At 36.0% G+C, this 19,547-nt stretch overlaps 1 protein-coding gene and 1 non-coding gene across 7 annotated transcripts; one reads left to right on the plus strand and one right to left on the minus strand.

The window, feature by feature from the left end:
- The first annotated feature begins 3,505 nt into the window (after positions 1–3,505).
- TRNAD-GUC (transfer RNA aspartic acid (anticodon GUC)) lies at positions 3,506–3,577 on the plus strand. Its single transcript has one exon. It is a non-coding gene; the product is annotated as a tRNA-Asp (tRNA).
- Positions 3,578–5,415: 1,838 nt separating this feature from the next.
- ECT8 (evolutionarily conserved C-terminal region 8) lies at positions 5,416–12,023 on the minus strand. 6 transcript variants are annotated; one of them, XM_010262518.3, is made up of 10 exons: positions 11,802–12,019; positions 11,450–11,721; positions 10,703–10,764; positions 10,424–10,583; positions 10,271–10,347; positions 7,644–8,099; positions 7,019–7,528; positions 6,705–6,917; positions 6,460–6,615; positions 5,416–6,196 (listed from the first exon to the last, which is right to left on the minus strand). In XM_010262518.3, the coding sequence occupies exons 2-10, from the start codon at positions 11,475–11,477 to the stop codon at positions 6,089–6,091; spliced, it is 1,770 nt and encodes a 589-aa protein (XP_010260820.1). In that variant the 5' UTR covers positions 11,478–11,721; positions 11,802–12,019; the 3' UTR covers positions 5,416–6,088. The 6 variants fall into 6 exon arrangements, with proteins under 6 accessions (XP_010260820.1, XP_088747033.1, XP_010260821.1 ...); XM_088890907.1 differs by having other exon boundaries at positions 5,416–6,343; XM_010262519.3 differs by having other exon boundaries at positions 11,842–12,017.
- Between the last annotated feature and the right edge of the window lie 7,524 nt (positions 12,024–19,547).

Raw genomic sequence — 19,547 nt, forward strand, 5'->3', positions numbered from 1 at the left:
ATATAGGCACCCTGTATTATATATGAACTTTCAATTGCAATAATTGAGTATCCTGAATTTTTAAAATTAGACACTTGGATTGATCTGTTAGTATTTTGTCAAATAAATATTACAAAATTTCAAAAATACTTTTTTTTGTATATTTTTTAGATCATTCTCAGGTATTTGAATGTCTCCCTACAATGCCGTTCTATATGAACAGAAAATAATATATTCAAATTTTTTGATGAAGGCATTCTTTAGTGATTATTTTACTCCCTAAAATACACGAGAATGGTACTTTTGACATTGTGTAATATTTAATTGACGGAATACTAGGGGATGGGCTCAAGTGTATATTTTTGAGAATTTAGGGTATTCAAGTATTGCAGTTGAGAGTACCAGTCTGTCACTACCCCCTAAGTATAGGGTACCTATCTGTTATTCACCCTATTTTAAACTTTTTACTAAAACGCAATTGAACTTATACCCTTCAACAAAGGGATTTAAGTTGTCCTTTGTTCACCGTAGAGTGCCTGTTTGGGAGGACTTTCATACAACGGCTTATAAAAATCTATTTGGTAAAAATCTGGAAAGTCAAAAATAAATTTACATAAACCCTAAAATCGACTTTTGAATAAAGCCATCTCAAAAAGGACTAAAACCCATTAAATGAAGAGGTTGGTTAGCCTACAAGGAAAGCAATGATTTAAAATTTCAATATGCAGAATTGAACATTTTACACTGAATAACCTTAGCCTAAAGGTGGATTCGAGCAAAGCCAAGCCGAATACTTGGCTATTCAAGCTCCTCTCGTTGAAATAGTCTTAGGCTCAAGCTTGAGCTCAATTCGAGTTAGAGATTTGAGTTCGACTTGAGCTCGAGCTCGACTCGGTTCAAAACTCGCAAGTTTGAGCTTGTATGTATGTATGTATGTATGTATGTATGTATGTATGTATGTATGTATGTATGTATGTATGTATGTATGTATGTATGTATGTATGTATGTATGTATGTGTGTATGTGTGTATGTGTGTGTATGTGTGTATGTGTGTATATGTATGTATGTATGTATGTATGTATGTATGTATGTATGTATGTATGTATGTATGTATGTATGTATGTATGTATGTATGTATGTATGTATGTATGTATGTATGTATGTATGTATGTATGTATGTATGTGTATGTGTATGTGTATGTGTGTATATGTATGTATGTATGTAATAAAAAATTATTTATTTATTATACTAGGCTCATGAATCTTACGAACCGAGTTTCACTAGGCTCAAACTTAACTCGATTAGCAAACAAACCAATGTATCATGCTCGAACTAAATTAATCTCAATTTAAACCGAACCAAACCAAACTCGAATAACTCGTAAAAAACTCGACTCTTGACCACCCTACCCGAGCCCATCCAACCCAAATTAGTGCCTATTAGTGCCTCTGCCTCAATTATGCTGCCACTTTCGATTTGATACTCCCAAAGCCCAATAATTCCTTTTTCCTATAAAGTAAAGCCTCCTACCCCATGTATGGGACTTCTTAAAACGTGCAGTGCATGCACCCAAATCAGTCTTCCTAATTTTGGATTGTCTTGCAAAGTTGTAACTCACACTCAGACATTTGTGTTATTCATATTAAAATTTCAAAACGTTTACCCTATACCTTAACTCCAATGTAATATCAAATGAATAAGGAAGGGTATATAGATTCAAAATTCCAGACATGGAGGATGGTGATGATGATGACAACGAACGATAATAGTAGAAACCTAATTTATACAATTTGAATGCAACAATCAACCAAAATGTGAAAAATGTCAAGATAAATGAAATAGGATCCATGGACCATGGTGTTGAATTCCATTTTCGACTAAAAGGTGGTGACAGAACATTTGGTGTGGTCTTCTTTATATAGTTTTAGGAACATGTAAAGCCTTAACAGTAGTAATAGTAGTAGTAGCAGTAGCAGTAGAACCTCGTCCAAATCTTTGTCAGAAGACCCTATATACCTCCACCACCATCAAAATGAGCATTTCAGCTCTGAAAATATCTTGGGATTTATCAATTTGGTTGGACAATTGGAGCTCAATTTGATAATGCATATATTGTGATACGTGGACACGATACCCCCCAGAGAATCAAGTTGTCTGTTTTCTAAAGGATGGATTCCAATTGGGTGGACAACCACACTCCATTTGCAGGAATTCAATTATATTCCCACCCACTTTCCAAATCATCTTATCCCTTGCGTCTTGCCACCTTCACAAAAATTGCAGCATCCCCACATTCTTTTGTGGCTAAATCAAATTCTCTCTCTATTTATCGTTCGGGTTTAGATTTGTCATTTGACCTGACCCGATGAAATTATATAAAGATGCATCATTTAAAAGTTATTTAGTATCTATTGACTAAAGTTTTATTATAAATGAACCTAAATCCTTTAAGCTGTATTTGATTTGAAGGGCGGATGTTTGCCATTTGCTAATGTATAAGATAGAAAAAATCCCCTTTTATCTTGAAAGAAAGCCGAATCAGTCTTATACTTTACAAGAAAATAACGGGAAAAAGGTGGTATTTCTAATATTGTGCTTAGACAGATTAAATTTTGTCTACAAAGATGTTATGTTCATTCAAGACTTATGTGGCTTTCTCAACCATATTCTCTCTCATGTCTTAATTATTCCTAATATCTTCTAAAATTGCCTTTCAAAAGTCGTTATTAGCTTCCGAAATTCCTCATTTCTGCCCTGTTATTTATGTATGGACTGCCCATCTCATGTCTGGAATTAGAAATATTGGGTGGTCCAAATTTTGAACAAAACTAATTTCTTAAAATTAAATATTCAATTTATAAAAAGTTATATAACAAATTTAAAATGGAGCAACCAAGGTGCAGGGGCATCATGTGGATACTCCTCAGTCCTCACATATAAATATGATTGCAGGTTTAGAGAAATTTGGGCAAAATAGAGGGGAGTATGGCTGTAAATGGATTGGATTTGAATCGGATCGAATCTCTAAATCTACATCTGCCATGTTGGATTTCGGATTGAATTCATATTTAATCAACAACCATCCTTTGTATTTTAAATGACCAAAAAAATTTAAAAAACCTAATTATATTTAATTTATGCATATATAATAAATACATGTAAATATTAAATATTGAATTTATTAATTATGAATTTTATATATTTACAAATATATATATATATTATAATAATTTTTTATCAGATTTGGATTTTGAATGATCGGATGAGATTAAATCCACACCCATCAATCTGATAATTAATTGGATACAAATTTTAACATTCAAATCCGTAATAATCAGATTCGGAGTCAAGTCAAATATAGGACTTTCAAAACACATTGACAGACGTGTGAGAGAAGAGGAAGTGGAAGTGAAAACTGAGAAGGGAGGGTCGGAAATATTATCTTTGGGAATAAACTGACAAGGGCTTGAAGTGAGGATCTGGTATTATTGGCATCGATTCGTTATTGACCATTACTCATGAGGGTCGTTGTAGTATAGTGGTGAGTATTCCCGCCTGTCACGCGGGCGACCCGGGTTCGATCCCCGGCAACGGCGTGAGTTTTTTCATTTTTTTTTTATAATAATAACAAAAAATAAAATAAAACTGACGACTTTTTTTCGGGCAATAAAGTAAAAACAACGGCTGACGATTACAGCATTAAATTTAGAGTCTTTCACCGGAGCATGAGACCCAAGGCCCCAAGCTTGAGCTTATCAGAGGTGTATTTCACAAGCACTCGGCTTTGGCAAATAACATAGCAGTCCATTTTTATATTCATTTTTTCTCAGCCAAGCATCGCAGCAGGCCACAAGTCAAATTAGTCTTAAGCCAAAGTCATTATTTGTAAAATAAGTATTTATTCTAATAAGCATTTATGTGTGTTTAATGAAAAATATTTATTTAAAATAAGATTAGTATACGTGTTTTCAAAATAATATGACAGGCAAAAACAGAATAATCACTTAAAATAAGTTTAAAATTTCATCAAGCTTATTTTTCAAACATAAATAAATGCTTATTGGTAAATAAATAATTATTTTTAAACACTCACAATTTTAGTTTTAATGTGCTTATTTTAAAGAGTAAATTTCTTAAACTATCCTTATGGTTTAGTTAATTGACTAAGTATATCTTTACTGCTGAAAATTGATTAATGCTACTCCTACTATTTTTGACATTATTTATAATTTAAGTTTTTTATTTATTTTAAGTAAATTTATTTTTAAAAAACTTTTATTATCAAAAAATATTTCAAGGACTTGAGACACCACGGGTGGGGACCATCCCCGTTGGGGGTCGCAGATGGAGGACACATTTTAGCCCCAACAGGAATCAAGGACAGGGATGGGATTAATTTCAGAAGCAGGGTCAAAAACGGATAATATGGTCCTTGCCCTGAACCCACCCCCTTTGCCAAACAGGTTCATGAGCTTCACTTCAAGGAGATGAAGCATGGAGCTCAAGCTGAACTCTGAAGTCTGAAGAGCACCCCCGGAGCAGAAGGTGCCATTGAGAAGTCATAATGGGTACCCACTAGATAACATAAAGAACCAGTCAGACCCCTAATATACCAACTATAGGGGCGTGAATAATACATATCAACTAATATGGGCTAATACATATTGATACTTTGAACCTTAGGCAAGATTAATGTCTAAAGATGACTTTTAAGAAATTTGAATCCGTGTTTTAGTAATATCAGATGGTTTAAACTTTAAAGTATGTCTTTGCTCATTTTCAGCACAGCTGAAACCGTGTTTATAGACTGTCCCCTAATTAATCTCCCATCACTTCACAGTCACGAGACACCAGAAACTTGGATGCATCGAGTCGTTAAACCATAAAAAGAGTAGCTGGTTCGAAATAAGAACCGGAATCAGAATCAAAATCTTTCATAATCAAAATGGGAGTGATCTATTCCCATAATTTGTTTAATTCAGACAGGAATGAAAATGAACATTAAGATCAACGCCTAAGAGAAAGGCAGGAAATGGCCATTTCTTTGAATTAAGGAATGCTTTTCAAACAGAAATCGGAATAACCCATTCCAGTTCCACTCAACCAAACAGTTGGAACATTCAAATTCGAGGCTCTTATAATCCTGCAAACCAAACGGAGACTAAATGGAATGGGATAGGATGTATGGAACCTGACTCATGACTTATAATATCTGTGCTGTGACATGTCAACAACCACATTTAGATTTAATGCCCACCAGAAATAAAAGTTATTTCAATTTTCAACCCTACCAAACATATCTCAGCTCGGCCACTCCAAACAACCAACAAATTGCCCCAACACCCATTCGGCACAAGTATTGAGGAATTTTTTTCTAGGTTTCGTGTAACAGCCAAGTTAATGGCAAGGAATAATAACAAGAGAGAGAGAGAGAGAGCAGGAAACCATATCCATTCATCATTTTTTTTTTTTACTTTTTCTTTAAATCTGTGTTGTATAATTTCCTCCTCTTCACACTTTCTTTCTTCCACCATCATTTTCCCCTACAAAAAAGAAATTGAAAAGAAAAAACATTACCACTAAAATGCTGAAGCTCGGGGCCACACATCCGTCCACCTAAAAGTCAATAATCCCACAACTGTGCCCCGGCTACATTCACATCCTCACCCACCGACGCACACAACACGACACACACCCCCACTACGCCAACAAACTACACAGTACGCTACACGCACATTCTGTGGATCAAACAGATCCTACAGCCAAAAGAAATATTAGAAAACAAAAACTACAGAGAAACCCGATATTAAAGGATTGCCAATCGCCGATGCATCCAAGCATACTGCAGCTTTCTTCTTTTTTTTTCCCTTCATTTACCCAAAAAAGCACCTTGGAGCCAGGCCACTATCTCGCTTCCCTCAACAAAAGATCAATTCATTGCAACATTCCACAACCCAAAAAGTATCTCGACTTTTTTTTCTTTTTTGGTTTTTCCCTTTCCTCCCTTGACGATAGAATTGGCACCTTCAATCCATCAGCCTGTTATTAGGTCCTTCAGGTGATGCTCGCTTGAAATATATGCTCTGTACGTTCAGGCCTTCTTCCCTTTAATCCTTTGCTTTATCTCGCACCGCCACTTCTTCATTGCTCTTCTTGGCAGCATTAAGGTCAATCGACTGAAGACCAGTGATTACTTGTGTGATATCACCCGCTTTCTGCCAGAAGACATATCGTATACAATCAGTACTACAAATCCAAAGGTACATACTACCAAAGACATGCAACAAGAAATATTGTTAGCATTCTTCTGAGTCCGGTCGACTGTTCAGCTAAAACTAGAACGGCTCCGGTTTCACCAAGTTCTGAATGCAGTTGATAAACAGCTGTATTAGTATCCATACATCGTTGGAAAACAAGTTTTTGACATGATCCAAACGTGGTGTAGATGAGAAAAACAATTTAGAAGGATGAGAAAAACCTGCACATGATCCAAACGGGGTGTAGATGGCCTTATCCTCTTGTCTTGCATTGCCTTCTGGCGGCTTTCATAAAAAGCAAAGTCATCTAATATCGATGTCTTCGATGAATAGTTCTTAAATATATTCAACATCTCAATGCCTTGGGCAAATTTAACCTGAGACAACATGACACCCAAAAATGGTTAGAAGCAACTAATTCGTAACCTAACGCATCTCATTGCAGCATCAACAGGTTAGTGCACACCTCCTGTGTATCCCTGCTGTTTGTTACAGGTTTGTTATCATTGTTCTCCAGTATTATATGCCGAAACTGTGGATTTGGAACATCTTTTATGATGTGCCACTTCACTGGGAAATAACCATTCCACTTGTCTTGTTGCCAAAAATCCATATTCTTGTTAAAATCTACTCGGCCAATCATCTCTGCTACCCCACAGAACTGACCACTTGCATTTACCTGAACCACAAACAAGTAGCAGGTTAATGAACATACCACCCAGAATAAAATAAACTTCATACAACTAGAAACCGTTTCCACATCCAAATGTGTAAGCATACCGAGAAGAAAAGGAAGACTGGACATTTGTTGCCTTTCTCCCCCATTCTCTCCTGTGCATCAAGATAGGCGCCATCTAGTCTCTTATTCCCATTGGGAGTACTTGCCCACACATTATACTTAATACTCTTATGAATATCATCCTCACTATAAGATTTAATGACAAAAAACAAAGCATGATCATATTTAGTAGGAAAATCAGGAAGGTTGTACTGTTCCCTCCTGACAACAGGGGCTGTGATGTCAAGGTGGTTGTTGCCATCAGGAGTCAAAGTTCCAGCTATATCAACTTCCAAAACAGGGACCTTGGTGCTATTTGTTCTAGGACCACGGTTCTGTTCATTTAGCCAGTCAAAATCACTAATGCCACTAGTTTTTGATTTAAGCTTTTCAGTGCCGCTCCAACCTCGTCCATTTGCTTTGAAATTAATAGGAGTGTTAGGATAGAGCAGACCACTCTTTCCTTGTAACTTCGCTAAAGGAAAGTATCCCTTTGGCAAAGCAGTTGCTACCTGGAAAATGGAACCAAGTTATGAGGCCCAGAAAATACTACACAAATTAAAATTAATTCAACAAGAAAAGTAAAATAGAAATCACAAGATCATGAAGCTAAAGGCATTAAACAACCTTATTTGTTGGCTTTAATTGGTTGAGCACGCCAGCACCTGATGTAACATCTAATGGTGGGGTTGAAGCTTTAATTTCTGCCTGATTATTGGTCTTTGTTGACAAAGTTTTTGGAGAAACAGAAGCTAGGTTATGAGCTGGAGAAGAGAGATTAGGTTTAGAACCCGTGATTGTCGGAACTCCATAGCCATTTCCATTGCCCGCATCTCCAACTAGAAGAGATGGATCCCAGAAGTATGATGATACTACCTCCGAACCAAAAGGGACAGGATTTGGAAAATATCCAGGGGAAGGAATGGATTGTGGAAACACAGGACTTGGAAAGTATGGCTGTTGACCCAAATACTGACCATCAATTCCAACTGTGGCTCCAGGCAAGTATGAACCATAAGGAACGAAACCAGGTTGAAGCACTGGTGTATAGTAGATAAGAGATCCATTATCAGCTTGTATTGCCTGGAAGGAAAATAAAGAGAATGTTAACACAAGTTCCCATTTTCATTGAACTCAATCACAACGTCAGTGCATTGCAACACCACTTCAACCAGAAACACCAAACCTGTTATTATGACCGCAAACCTAGCTCAACAAGACAAACTCCCCTAACCAATCTAACCATCACCAACTAAAGACATGAATCAAAGCATCCTAAAATATGCCAACATATAGAGAACCCTGACATCCATATCAAGAATACAGGAACCAATATTAATAAAGTGTTATGTAGTATGCACATTTACCACCATGACTCTGTTTGTGTCCATGAAGCCATCTCTAGAAACCCTTTACAAATATCCAATTAACCAAATGTTTTTTATGGTAAATTAAAACTCTCCACAATTTTACAAGATGGTCAATATGCTTATCCATATTCACTTTTTGCTTCCTACAATAATAACAATAACTATAATCTACACTGAGGGAAGAGCCTATTTACTAAAATCTAGACATTATTTATGAAACCACAAACTGAACTTGAAAATTAATAGGCAATGCCTATTACAATAGATAAAGGAGGAAAAAATACTAAGTATGTGTTTGCACCGTTTATGTTTATTGAATAAATGTTTGTACTTTATTTGCTGGTAAAACCGAGAAATGCAATAATTGCAACCGTTTATGACAACTGGGCACCACTAGGCACCATTAGGCACCACTTCAGCGTATCAGGGAATAAACGCCTGGCCATTTGTGGAAGCTTCAAAAAATAACTTCTACAAACGGCTGGCATGCACATAAACCAAACTTCACCTTTTACATTTTCGATGTATGCAGAAGAGCAAGAGAGAGAAAATGCTGAGATGGCGCCTAAGTGGCATCATCAATAAACGTTTACTGAATAAACATAAACAGTACCAAACATCACCTAAGCCTTCACTTGAATTCAGGTGGAATCCCATGTTAGAGGCGTGCCTTTTAAATCACTGGATTGGAGACGTTTTGTCAGTGAAGGAACTTCAAAGTAGTAACCAGGTTCAGACCAGAATCTGATGGTCCATGGCCCCTAAGGTTCAGGATAAAGGAGGTAAAAAATACTAAGCCTTCACTTGAACCGCTCATTCAGGTGGAATCCCAAGTCTTCTAATAGTGTGGTTGAAGCATTGGCAAAAGCAAGGTTCTACCGGAAACCAGGCAGACTAAGGGGAACCAGGCCGAGAATAACTTTGTAACAGCTGTATAATTTTTTCCTTTTTATCACCATTCGGTGTCAGTTTCAACTCTTCTTGTGGATATATCCTACATTCTTAAGAAATTGAGAATATAGGTACTTATGTAAGGCTTTCTGTCATCTAGCAAAATCTCTGTTTATGTTACTGGTAAAAAATATCACCCTTGCAATCATGGAATGACACTCCCATACCCGAAGCACTAAGGCTTCCATTTCTTTCATAATGAAATGCCCACCTTAGTAGTTCTCACTCCTCATGTTATAGTATCCTGGTTACCTCATGAAATAACCAAGCTACCTAACTCAAAGTACATACGCGTAAAACTTCCTCTTATCACATGCAACATGGTAATTAAAAGGGTCACAATACAATAAGATAAGGAGAATAAATAGTAACACTTGATTCAACTATGTTTTTAAATTTTTATAAGCAAAGTTTACCTCAACCATATTCCCATCATTAAGTACAAATATTAAATATCAGAACCATGTAAGGGAGCAAAAAGATTCAAAGACGCAGGATGCACAACTGCAATAAAGATACGTGAAAATATATGAATCCCTTTTGTAAGATGCATGGCTAGTAGCTAAACCAAATTTGAACAAGGCAAGCCCAAAGAAAGATAGCTTGGCCCAATTACAAAAGCTGCAAAACAAAATATCAATTCATTCATGTTAAATGTAAAGAATTGAAAGCATCAATTTCACTCTAATGTGAGGCAATTCCATACATAACCTTACTTCTTGAATTTTGATCAATGTTTGATAGACGTTAGAACTTGCAATACATATAAAAACACACACAGACATATAATAAAACTAAACCAAGTAATCCTTAGAAGACAAACAAGAAACAACGAATAAGCAAAGCAACACTTGAATGCAAAAGACCACTTAATGCATCAACCACTTCCCCCACACGGATCATCAAAAAGTGCAGGCTGCTTAATTAACTTACAGGATACTGAACCTCTAGACCGTCACTTCCTATGAAGTATCCTTGATCATCCCATTCTCCAAGAGAACCATCGTAACCTGTTTACATAGTACTGTCAGATCACATAAATAAACGCAAATAAAACCAGATTTTTTATTCTTAATTTTGACGAACCTGGATAGTAGTATCCATAATAGCTGCCAGCCGGATAGTACATGCCATGCTCAGCCACCAGAGACTCACGATCCAAGTCACCTTCCTTGATACTCCCTGCTACATCCCCAGAGGATATACACGATGTTGCATCAGATGGGCTTCCATCTTTTGAAGAAGCCTGATATAAACCAGAAACGATTCCAAAACGAGCAGCCAGAAGAAGCAATTGGTCAATAACTTACAAAATAAAAAACATATATATCATACGCAAAAAGAGACTCACAATTGAACTCATACCAGATTGGCATCACTGGGTTTAGAACGATCGACTTTACGATTCTTGGTGGTTTCATCTAGAGCTGATAACAAACAAGTCAAGGCTCAAACATGAAAAACAACAAAATAACCCATCTGGGCTGATTTCTTTTAGTACGCACAAGAGAAACATTTCCAACAAAAAAAAAAAAACAGACACCACATATTATTGTAAAAGACCAGGTAAGTAACTCAGCCATCAATAAAACGCACATAAAATGATCTTTCATCAACGTATAAAGCAACAGACGTTACGCAATCAAGGGCTCTGACGCAGTGGGATCTCTGAAATTTTACGACCCCTGAAAGATTGTTGTATAAGAAAAACCCATCCGAAAGCCATGGGCGGGTGAGCAAAAACCGTAAATCAAGGGGTCTTTTATTTTGTAAGAAACTGTAAATAAACTTGAACCCTCCAAAACCAATAAAAAACTGAAGAACAAAAGAAAGAGAAAGGTAAAAATACGAAAAAATAATACACGAGAAATTCGATACGGAAAAATAACAAAGAACATATCGGGAAAAAATAGAGGATTAGATCCAGAAAGTAAAACAGAGTGGCAAATCCAAGCAAAAGAAAGCATAAGGAACCATAGGTGGAATGCAAAAGATCAAAATTTTAGAACTCCAAAGACAAATCCACACAAAACTGTGAAGAAGAAGACCCTTAAACAAAACAATAAACTCAGATTACAAAAGGAAATACGCATAGACAGAGAACAAGGATACGCTTCTCGGGCTGTGTTTTTGCAGCCATAGGATCACACCAGAAATCCCCAATGAAGAATCCTTGATTTCTTCCCTCCAGTTCGAAAGACGGCTGAGACAGATCTACGAGACCTCACCCGAAATCCGCTCTTAGAGGTCAAACACCGCCTCCAAAACAACCTAATCCGGAACGGAACCAAGATCCTCCTACGCGAATAGATCGGCCGAGAACCCGCTTCAAATCCGGAACCAAAACCGGCCTCTAAGAAAAGGAAGTCCACCGGCAAAAAGCTCTGAAAGACCGGGGAAAAAAAACCCTTTTAGATTACGAAAAGCAATAGCTACGGTTAGACTAACAGATCAGCCTAGATACCGCTCGATCCAAACAAGGAGTCGGACCACCGGGAAACCACCTCTGAGAAAAACGGAAAACCAGTATAGATATAGGCCTACTGGCATAGAAGCCGCTTTAAGCCTGGACGGGAACCGGGAGAACCCTGGAGCTGAAGGATCAGAAGAAGAAAGGCCGCGAAAAGAGGAGGAGCGGAGGGAAATACAAGAAAGAGAAAAAAGCAAAAAAAAAAACGTTGCTCTTGCAAGAAAGCCAAAAGGTCAAGAGAAAAAGGAACGGCGCTGTGGCCTCCACGTCATTTAATAGTCATACATTGGACGGTTTCTGTGGATTCACGAATCACTAGATAGCTGGCTGGGTGCCGTCCGATCAACCCGAGAACAGCCACAGCGTCATAAAGTAGATGCGATTTAAATTTTAAATTAAGGAAAAAAATTAAAAAACAGAGATTCCAAATAAATCACAACGAAGGAAGGAGCCGTCAACATCACACAACATGCATGCATGAGACATGGAAAAAGCATCAATCCAGAAGCATCTACCATGCATGACACCCATTCGGGCGGTAAAATACGTAATTTAAAGAGTATTACAATTTTCTACTCCCACGCGCGTTAAAAAACACGTTCCGGAGACTCTCTAATGACGACAAGTCGACAAGTAAGTAGGCTGAAGGCCTACTGCCTACTGGGCCAATGGGCTAATAGACTATCGGGCCTCCCTGCCATGTCGCACAATTAATAAGTATGTAAGGTTTTAAGGTACTTGTAGAGGTCTATCAGTATCAATACATGCACTGTACGTCATGTTGTCACATCGTTCCAGTGAGACAAGTTTTGCCTTCTCGCCAATCGATTGGAATCTTTTTAGCTTGAAATGAAGAGTTGAAAATTTTTGTGGCAGCATGTGGCCCACCCTAAAGATCATTCATCAATGGCCTTGAAGCCCGTAAGTTGTAATTTGATTTGGTTGATGGAGTACTGAGTAGTATAGTGATTGTACGTCAACAATACAGCTCCGGACCCTCGGGTCCGTGGGCACGTGACTGCTAGTTCCACCCTGACTCCCTGACTATGCATATTGTATGGTCAAAATGACAAAATTTGGATACACCCGATTTCCCCGTGTGGGTCAATATGGGCGATACTCTTGGTGCACCTATAATCCATGTCCAATGAAGAACCGACACGTGTACAAGTTGAATATCTGTGATGTGTCGGCCCTAACTCCATGACTCGCAATTTGGTGGGAGGAAACACCACGTGTCATTTCCGTAGTGGGACACGTTGTAGACATTGGCAAGTTGTAGGCAAACTATTCGAGTATATATCTGCTCTCAGAAAGTGCTCCTCACACCAGCCTTACAACGAGTCTCCGCGCCACACATCAGTATAGAGGGTGGTAGGGTGTAAAGGGATTGAATTCAAATCGAATAGGCAATATTTGAATTCGATTAGAAAATCTGATATCTGAATTCGATTTGATATCGGATGGATATTGAAAATTAATATCCGAATTTGAATCCCATTAAATATTCGAATATCCGATTCGATTCAAATTCAATTAATTAATTACTTTAGAACATTAATAAATAAAAATATTTTATTGATATAAAATATATAAATATATAAATTATTTATATAACTTAATTATTATATATATATATATATATTATATAAAATAATTTATATATTATATATAAGAATTAAATAGTTTGTCGATTTCGGATATTTATCTAATCGAATCAGGTCATATCCGAATTCGAATCTGATTAACTATTCAGTATGAATAGAATATCCGAATTTGATCGACTAGATATTCAAATTATCCAAGTTCAATTTGATTATATCAAATATCGAATTTTCGAATATCGTTTGCACCCCTACAAGGTGGGATGGGGCTATGAGGTGCATTGTCTAAGGAGCAAATCTCGATTCCAACCATTCAAGTATTGCAATGGCTTGAACTCTCCTCATCTTGTTTATGGCGAAATGTGAAGGCCACATCAAGGAACGACTTAACCAAACACCCTTTGAAAGGATGACACATGTCTCATAGATAGGAGGTGCAATGGCTCCTTAGACATCTATTTAAGAGAATACCAACCAAGGTAAGACTCTTTGCACACTTGCCATCTAATTAACCTTCCTAGCATTCTTCAATTCATCTTTCATTCACAAGCACAACTCATACAACTAACTCGGTTTCACTAGTTTAACTCAACCTACTCGACCATCCTCATTAACTTTACTAACTTGAGCATCGGAGTCTCTCCCTAGGGATCCACCTCGAGGCATTTGGCCTTTCATACTTGCAAGTCACTGAATCACATCCCTTCATCTAGCTCGCCAATTTGGGTTGTATAACTTCTTTTTTGTTTTTATAGGCATCAAATGGATGTTGTTAACCCCCCTCCCCCCAAAAAAATATCTCTATGACTATATCCATGTATTTCAAGGTCCATTGATATGGTGCATTCTTTAAAGCAACATTAAGAGCATTGAGCAATATGAGAGCCACCTTTGAAGAAAACATCATTCTCATGTTTCTTACAATAGAAACATTTTTTCTCTTTATTGCCTATGTACACCTAATGGTTCCTCATTAACACTAAATATCAATTTGAAATTTGCAAATGAGTAACTATATTGAATTTCAAGGTGTGGCTATTGTGTGAGAAAATGGCATTGATACCAAAAATAGCCTTAGTTATATCATGTTCATATCTTATGTTTGGTTTTGGAAAGGTTTAGCTTTAACCATCTTCTAATTTGTTAGTAGGTCTGTAAGCGCTATTCGAATATCTAAATTTGAATCCAAGATTCGGCATATAATCGAATTCGGATAATTCAAATCGAATATTCGATCAAATTCAAATATGCATTGATATGATCTGATAAATATCCGAACCAATTATGTAAAGAAGGTTAAAAAAGTAAATAAAAAATTGAGATTATTGAATCTCCTTTCTCAATTCTCATTGAATCAAATGAACATGAACATTTGAACCTCTCCGGTCTCCATCTCCTTTCAAACCCTCCCTTCGTCATCATCACCTGAGCAACCACCATCACAACCATATCAACAACTCGGCAGTCGGCAATCGAGTACCGGTCACCTGCCACCACCCCTAATCCTCTGCCTCTCCTCATTCCTCTCCTGACTCTCATTTTCTCCTTTTACCTCTCCTCTTTTGAGTCTCGACTCAGCATCACCGTTGCCCGAGTAACCACCATCATCAATGGCAATGTCAATGGCGATGGTTAAACATCGGTCACTGGCCACTACCGCATATCATCTCTTCCTCTCTCTCTCTCTCTCTCTCTAAGACTCTAACTCATATCCTTTTATACTACTCAGCGCCTCAAGGCCCTCAACCCAAGCAAATACTGCGAGAGTGTTGTTCTACCAAAAGTTCAGCATCACCAACCACAACTACCATCGCATTCGCACTAGTTGAACGCATGACTGCCGCCATCACACTTGGCCCACTGCCTACAATGTCTATGATCTCCATCTCAATCCCCTACCTCTTTTCTCAAGGTAAATTGATTTTTGAATGCCGATGAAGAATGTTCATTTTCCTATAGAATAGATTATAGATTGACATTGATTTAGATAATGATTTTATGGTTTACGGTTATGCTAGTATGCTATAGATTTTTTTTGTGCCAATCCTAACATCGTTTGATTTAGATAATGGTTTATTGGTTTATGGTTATGCTATAGGTTTTTTATCCTAATCCTAATATCATTTGATCTAGATAATGGTTTATTGCTTTCTAGTTATAAGCTAGATAATATCATTCCTAAATGGTTTATTGGTTTATTGATTCTTAGTCACAAATGAGAAGCACTTCATTATATTTTTTTAGTTCTAGAGATGCTTGGATTATAGATTTTTTTCTTAAACCTAATTCCTAAATGATATTGTAGTTAGATTTTCTATCTTTAAAGATGCTAGATTACAGATTTACAATCATGTAGACAGCAGTTATGTTGCAATTTTTTTGTCCTAATTCATAAATGATATTGTGAATATTTATTGTTTCCTCATTTCTCAATATTTTTATTTTATGATTATTCATTTACATTGCTAGTTTTAAACTTCTAATATTTTTTAACTTTATTTTGGACAATCTTTATTTAGGTTCCATTTTTACTTTTGAAAAAAAAATATTAAATATGTCATTCTCAATCTAGCATTAAACCTAATGCCAATAGGAAAATGGTGAAAATGTGAATAGTCCTAGTGCTGCATTTCCCCCATTGGTCCTAAAAAAAATAAAAAGAACATCTTAAGTGTGGAACAATTTTGACATAGTCCTTAATGTAAAAAAATGAAAAAGAGGTGTTTGTAATTATTGTAAACAAGATTATTTTAATGCATTAAGCACTAGTGGGACCACACATCTAGTTAATCATGTTTCAGAATGCTTACGAAGATTACCAAAAGGACAAAGAGAAATTGAACAACAAATGCTGGCAATTTCTACAAATGTAAGTGAGTCAACCCACAAACTTGAGGGATGGAGATATGGTCCTTATAAAGAATATATATGACTTTGCAAAATACCTATCAAACATAACCAACCATTTAGAATGGCAGAGTATGAGTTTATTGAGATTTGGGCTACTGGTTTTAATTCTATGTTTAAAATGGTTTCATGCAACACAATTATGAATTATTGCATGAAAATCTATAAGGACGAGAAAGAGAAGTTTTATGGCAATTTTGATATGCTTCATTCCTGGGTTAGTATCACTACTGATATGTGAACATTAGGGCAAAATATTGGCATTGTTGTTTAATTGCACATTACATCGATGATAAGTGGCAATTGAAAGAAGATTATAGGTTCTCGAGCTGTTAGAGATAAGCATGATATGCTTTAGACCGTACTAAAATCATCAAGTATCTTATTTTGCATTAGAACCTTGATAGTAAAGCGATGGCTTTCACTGTTGATAATGCTTATAAGAATGATGTTATAATTAGAAACATAAAGGAGTGGCTTTTTGGGCAGGGTAAACTTCAATTGTCAAGAGAATTGTTTAATGTGCATTGTACAACACATGTTTTGAACCTCATTGTGCAAAATGGGTTGGATGTTGTTAGGCACTTGATGGGAAAAATCAGAGAATCAGTCAAATATCTACAAGTTCAAGCCAAAGAAACTTGAAATGACAAAAAATAAATTAAATATCATAGTAAAAAGGAGTTGGTTCTAGATTGCCCTATAAGATGGAATACATCCTATGATATGCTCAAAACTGCACTTGAGTATAAGGATGCATTTACTCAATTGTAACAAATTGATAAAGAATATAATCTTAATCCATCTTCTGGGGAGTGGGATATTAATCAAGATGTTTGTGAATGTTTGTAATATTTTTATAAGGCAACTAATGCATTTTCAAGGACTACATATCCAACATCCACCTTTTTTTCTCCTGATATTTATGAGATTCGCGTGTAGATTGACGAGTGACTATTGAGCAAGTATGATTATATTTAAGTAATGGCTGGAAAAATGTTGGGAAAGTTCAAGAAATATTAGGATGGGGTTAATTTACCTTTGGTAGTAGTAGTGGTTCTTGATTCAATATACAAGTTGGCATTTGTGAGGTATAATTTATATAGGGTTTATGATTATGCGGGAGAAGATGAAGTTGCAAAAGTGCGTGAATGCCTTTATAACATTTACTCTCACTATGCAAATTATGATACTTCATCAACTCCTAATGAAGAGAGTAGTCCCCTTAAATCATCCACAACAAGTTCAATTTTGGGTGTGATGCAAGAGAGCAAGAATAAGTATATCAAAGGCTTTCAAAAATGGTGCAAAATGCTGGACTTTAATGTGCTAAATTGGTGGTCAATTAATTCTTCTAAGTTCAAAATTCTTTCAAAAATGACTTGTGATGTCCTAGTAATTCAAGTAATCACTGTAGTACTAAAGTTAGCATTCAGTATAGGTGGTAGAGTGTTGGATCCTTATTGGTGTTCATTGCTTCCAGAAATGGTGGAGACTTTCATTTGTGCACAATATTGGATTGAAGCACATCCTAAACCAAAAACTCCATGTAAGTAACTACATTCACACACACACTCTCTCTCTCTCTCTCTCTCTCTCTCTATATATATATATATATATATATTGATACTAAGTTTATTATATTTTAAAAATGAGTGTATTAATCATATTCTTTGTTTCTCTTTTGCATGTTTGAGTTTATTTTGATGAAGTACCTGATTCTTCTATATCTCCTGTTCATAAATCTATTGAAAGTCTGGTGACTCCATCATCAAATCCAAGTGCAAGTGCAAATTTTGATGGAAATGGTGCTCATGCAGGTGGTGCATCCAATTAGCATATGTAAGATTGAAAATAAATTTCATTCATTTAAATATTTATGAATTATGATTGATGTTTTATAAGATTTGGACTAACATGTGGTTTATACTTTTCTTGTTCTTTTTTGTAGGCTTTAACTTTGGTCATTTGCATAAAGGATAGTTTAGAGGATTGAACAAGTTAATTGGTTATTTGCCTTGGTGGTTGTGTGGCTAAATTAGTTATTTTAAACTATTTGGGACTGATTTTCATATATGCTAGTTTTTTTTTTTTTTTTTTTTTTGGTTTTGTTGGGTTGACACTTAGTGTGGCTATGTGAGTCTCTAGTTTTGCTACTTTGATGAATATGGTTTGAAGTATAATCTAAAGTAATAAAGTAACTTATGTTTCTCATTCTCTTTAATTGATTATGCTTATTGTAAGTATTGAATATTTCATGTTTTGATTAATAAGGGAAGCAATGAACAGGTAATACTTTTGAGTTTTAACATCATTATGTTTATTTTTATTTTTTGAGTATAGTTTCAAAGGAGTTTTATTATTTGGGTTTTAATTTTTGCAAGCATTTGGTTTGAACTTGAGGGAAAAGCTTTTACAACAAGGACAATCCAAATTTGCTTTTTAGCATGTAAGTAATATGAATGTACAATGAAACAACTTCCCTCTTAAATTAATATTATTCTTGTCTTGATCAAAACTGTTGAATCCTTCCATGAATGAAGGCTTTAAGGATTTAAAGCTTGGATGGGCCCATCCCTATTTCAAGCAGGCAATAATTTACACTATTTTATATTTTCTTCTATCTTTGTCATACTAAAACTTGTAGAGATCTATAGGACAGACCCCAATCTTAAGAATACTTGATAATGGAGATTATACAGGGGCGGAACTAGGATTTTTTTATTGAGGGGGCCAAAGTGTAATAAACATGGATGGGGGGCCAAGAGATAAGAAACATGGGTAAGAGGAGCAAAATATATGTGGGATTTAAATAGTTACTATAAGAATGTTCAAGGCATACTCCCCTGGCTCCGCCCCTAAGATTATATTGTTTTTGATATCTATGTTTCAATTGACACTTCCACATTTGTCGTGGAAAAAGCATGCACTATATTGCATTACAAGGACTTTTGATAAAGATGTCCAAAGTGGGAACTGTGGTCCTAGATATGTATGCAAAATGTGAGCAACTAGATTTTCATGTGGTTGTATGGGAAAGGCATTGAAGATGTTGGATCAGGATGAAATGGATCCAACACTAGCTACACTATGGATTGTTGTTAGAGCTTGTGCAAAGCTGTCAGATATCAGTAGAGGTTATACAATTAAGTTAGGCTTTCTTTAGGTAGAGAATTCACTTCTTTCTTTCTATGTAGATGTTCAATGAAATGGAGACAAAAGATATTGT

This window comes from Nelumbo nucifera, chromosome 7 (assembly GCF_055504915.1).
Source record: "Nelumbo nucifera cultivar China Antique chromosome 7, China Antique-T2T, whole genome shotgun sequence".
NCBI classification, from domain to species: Eukaryota; Viridiplantae; Streptophyta; class Magnoliopsida; order Proteales; family Nelumbonaceae; genus Nelumbo; species Nelumbo nucifera.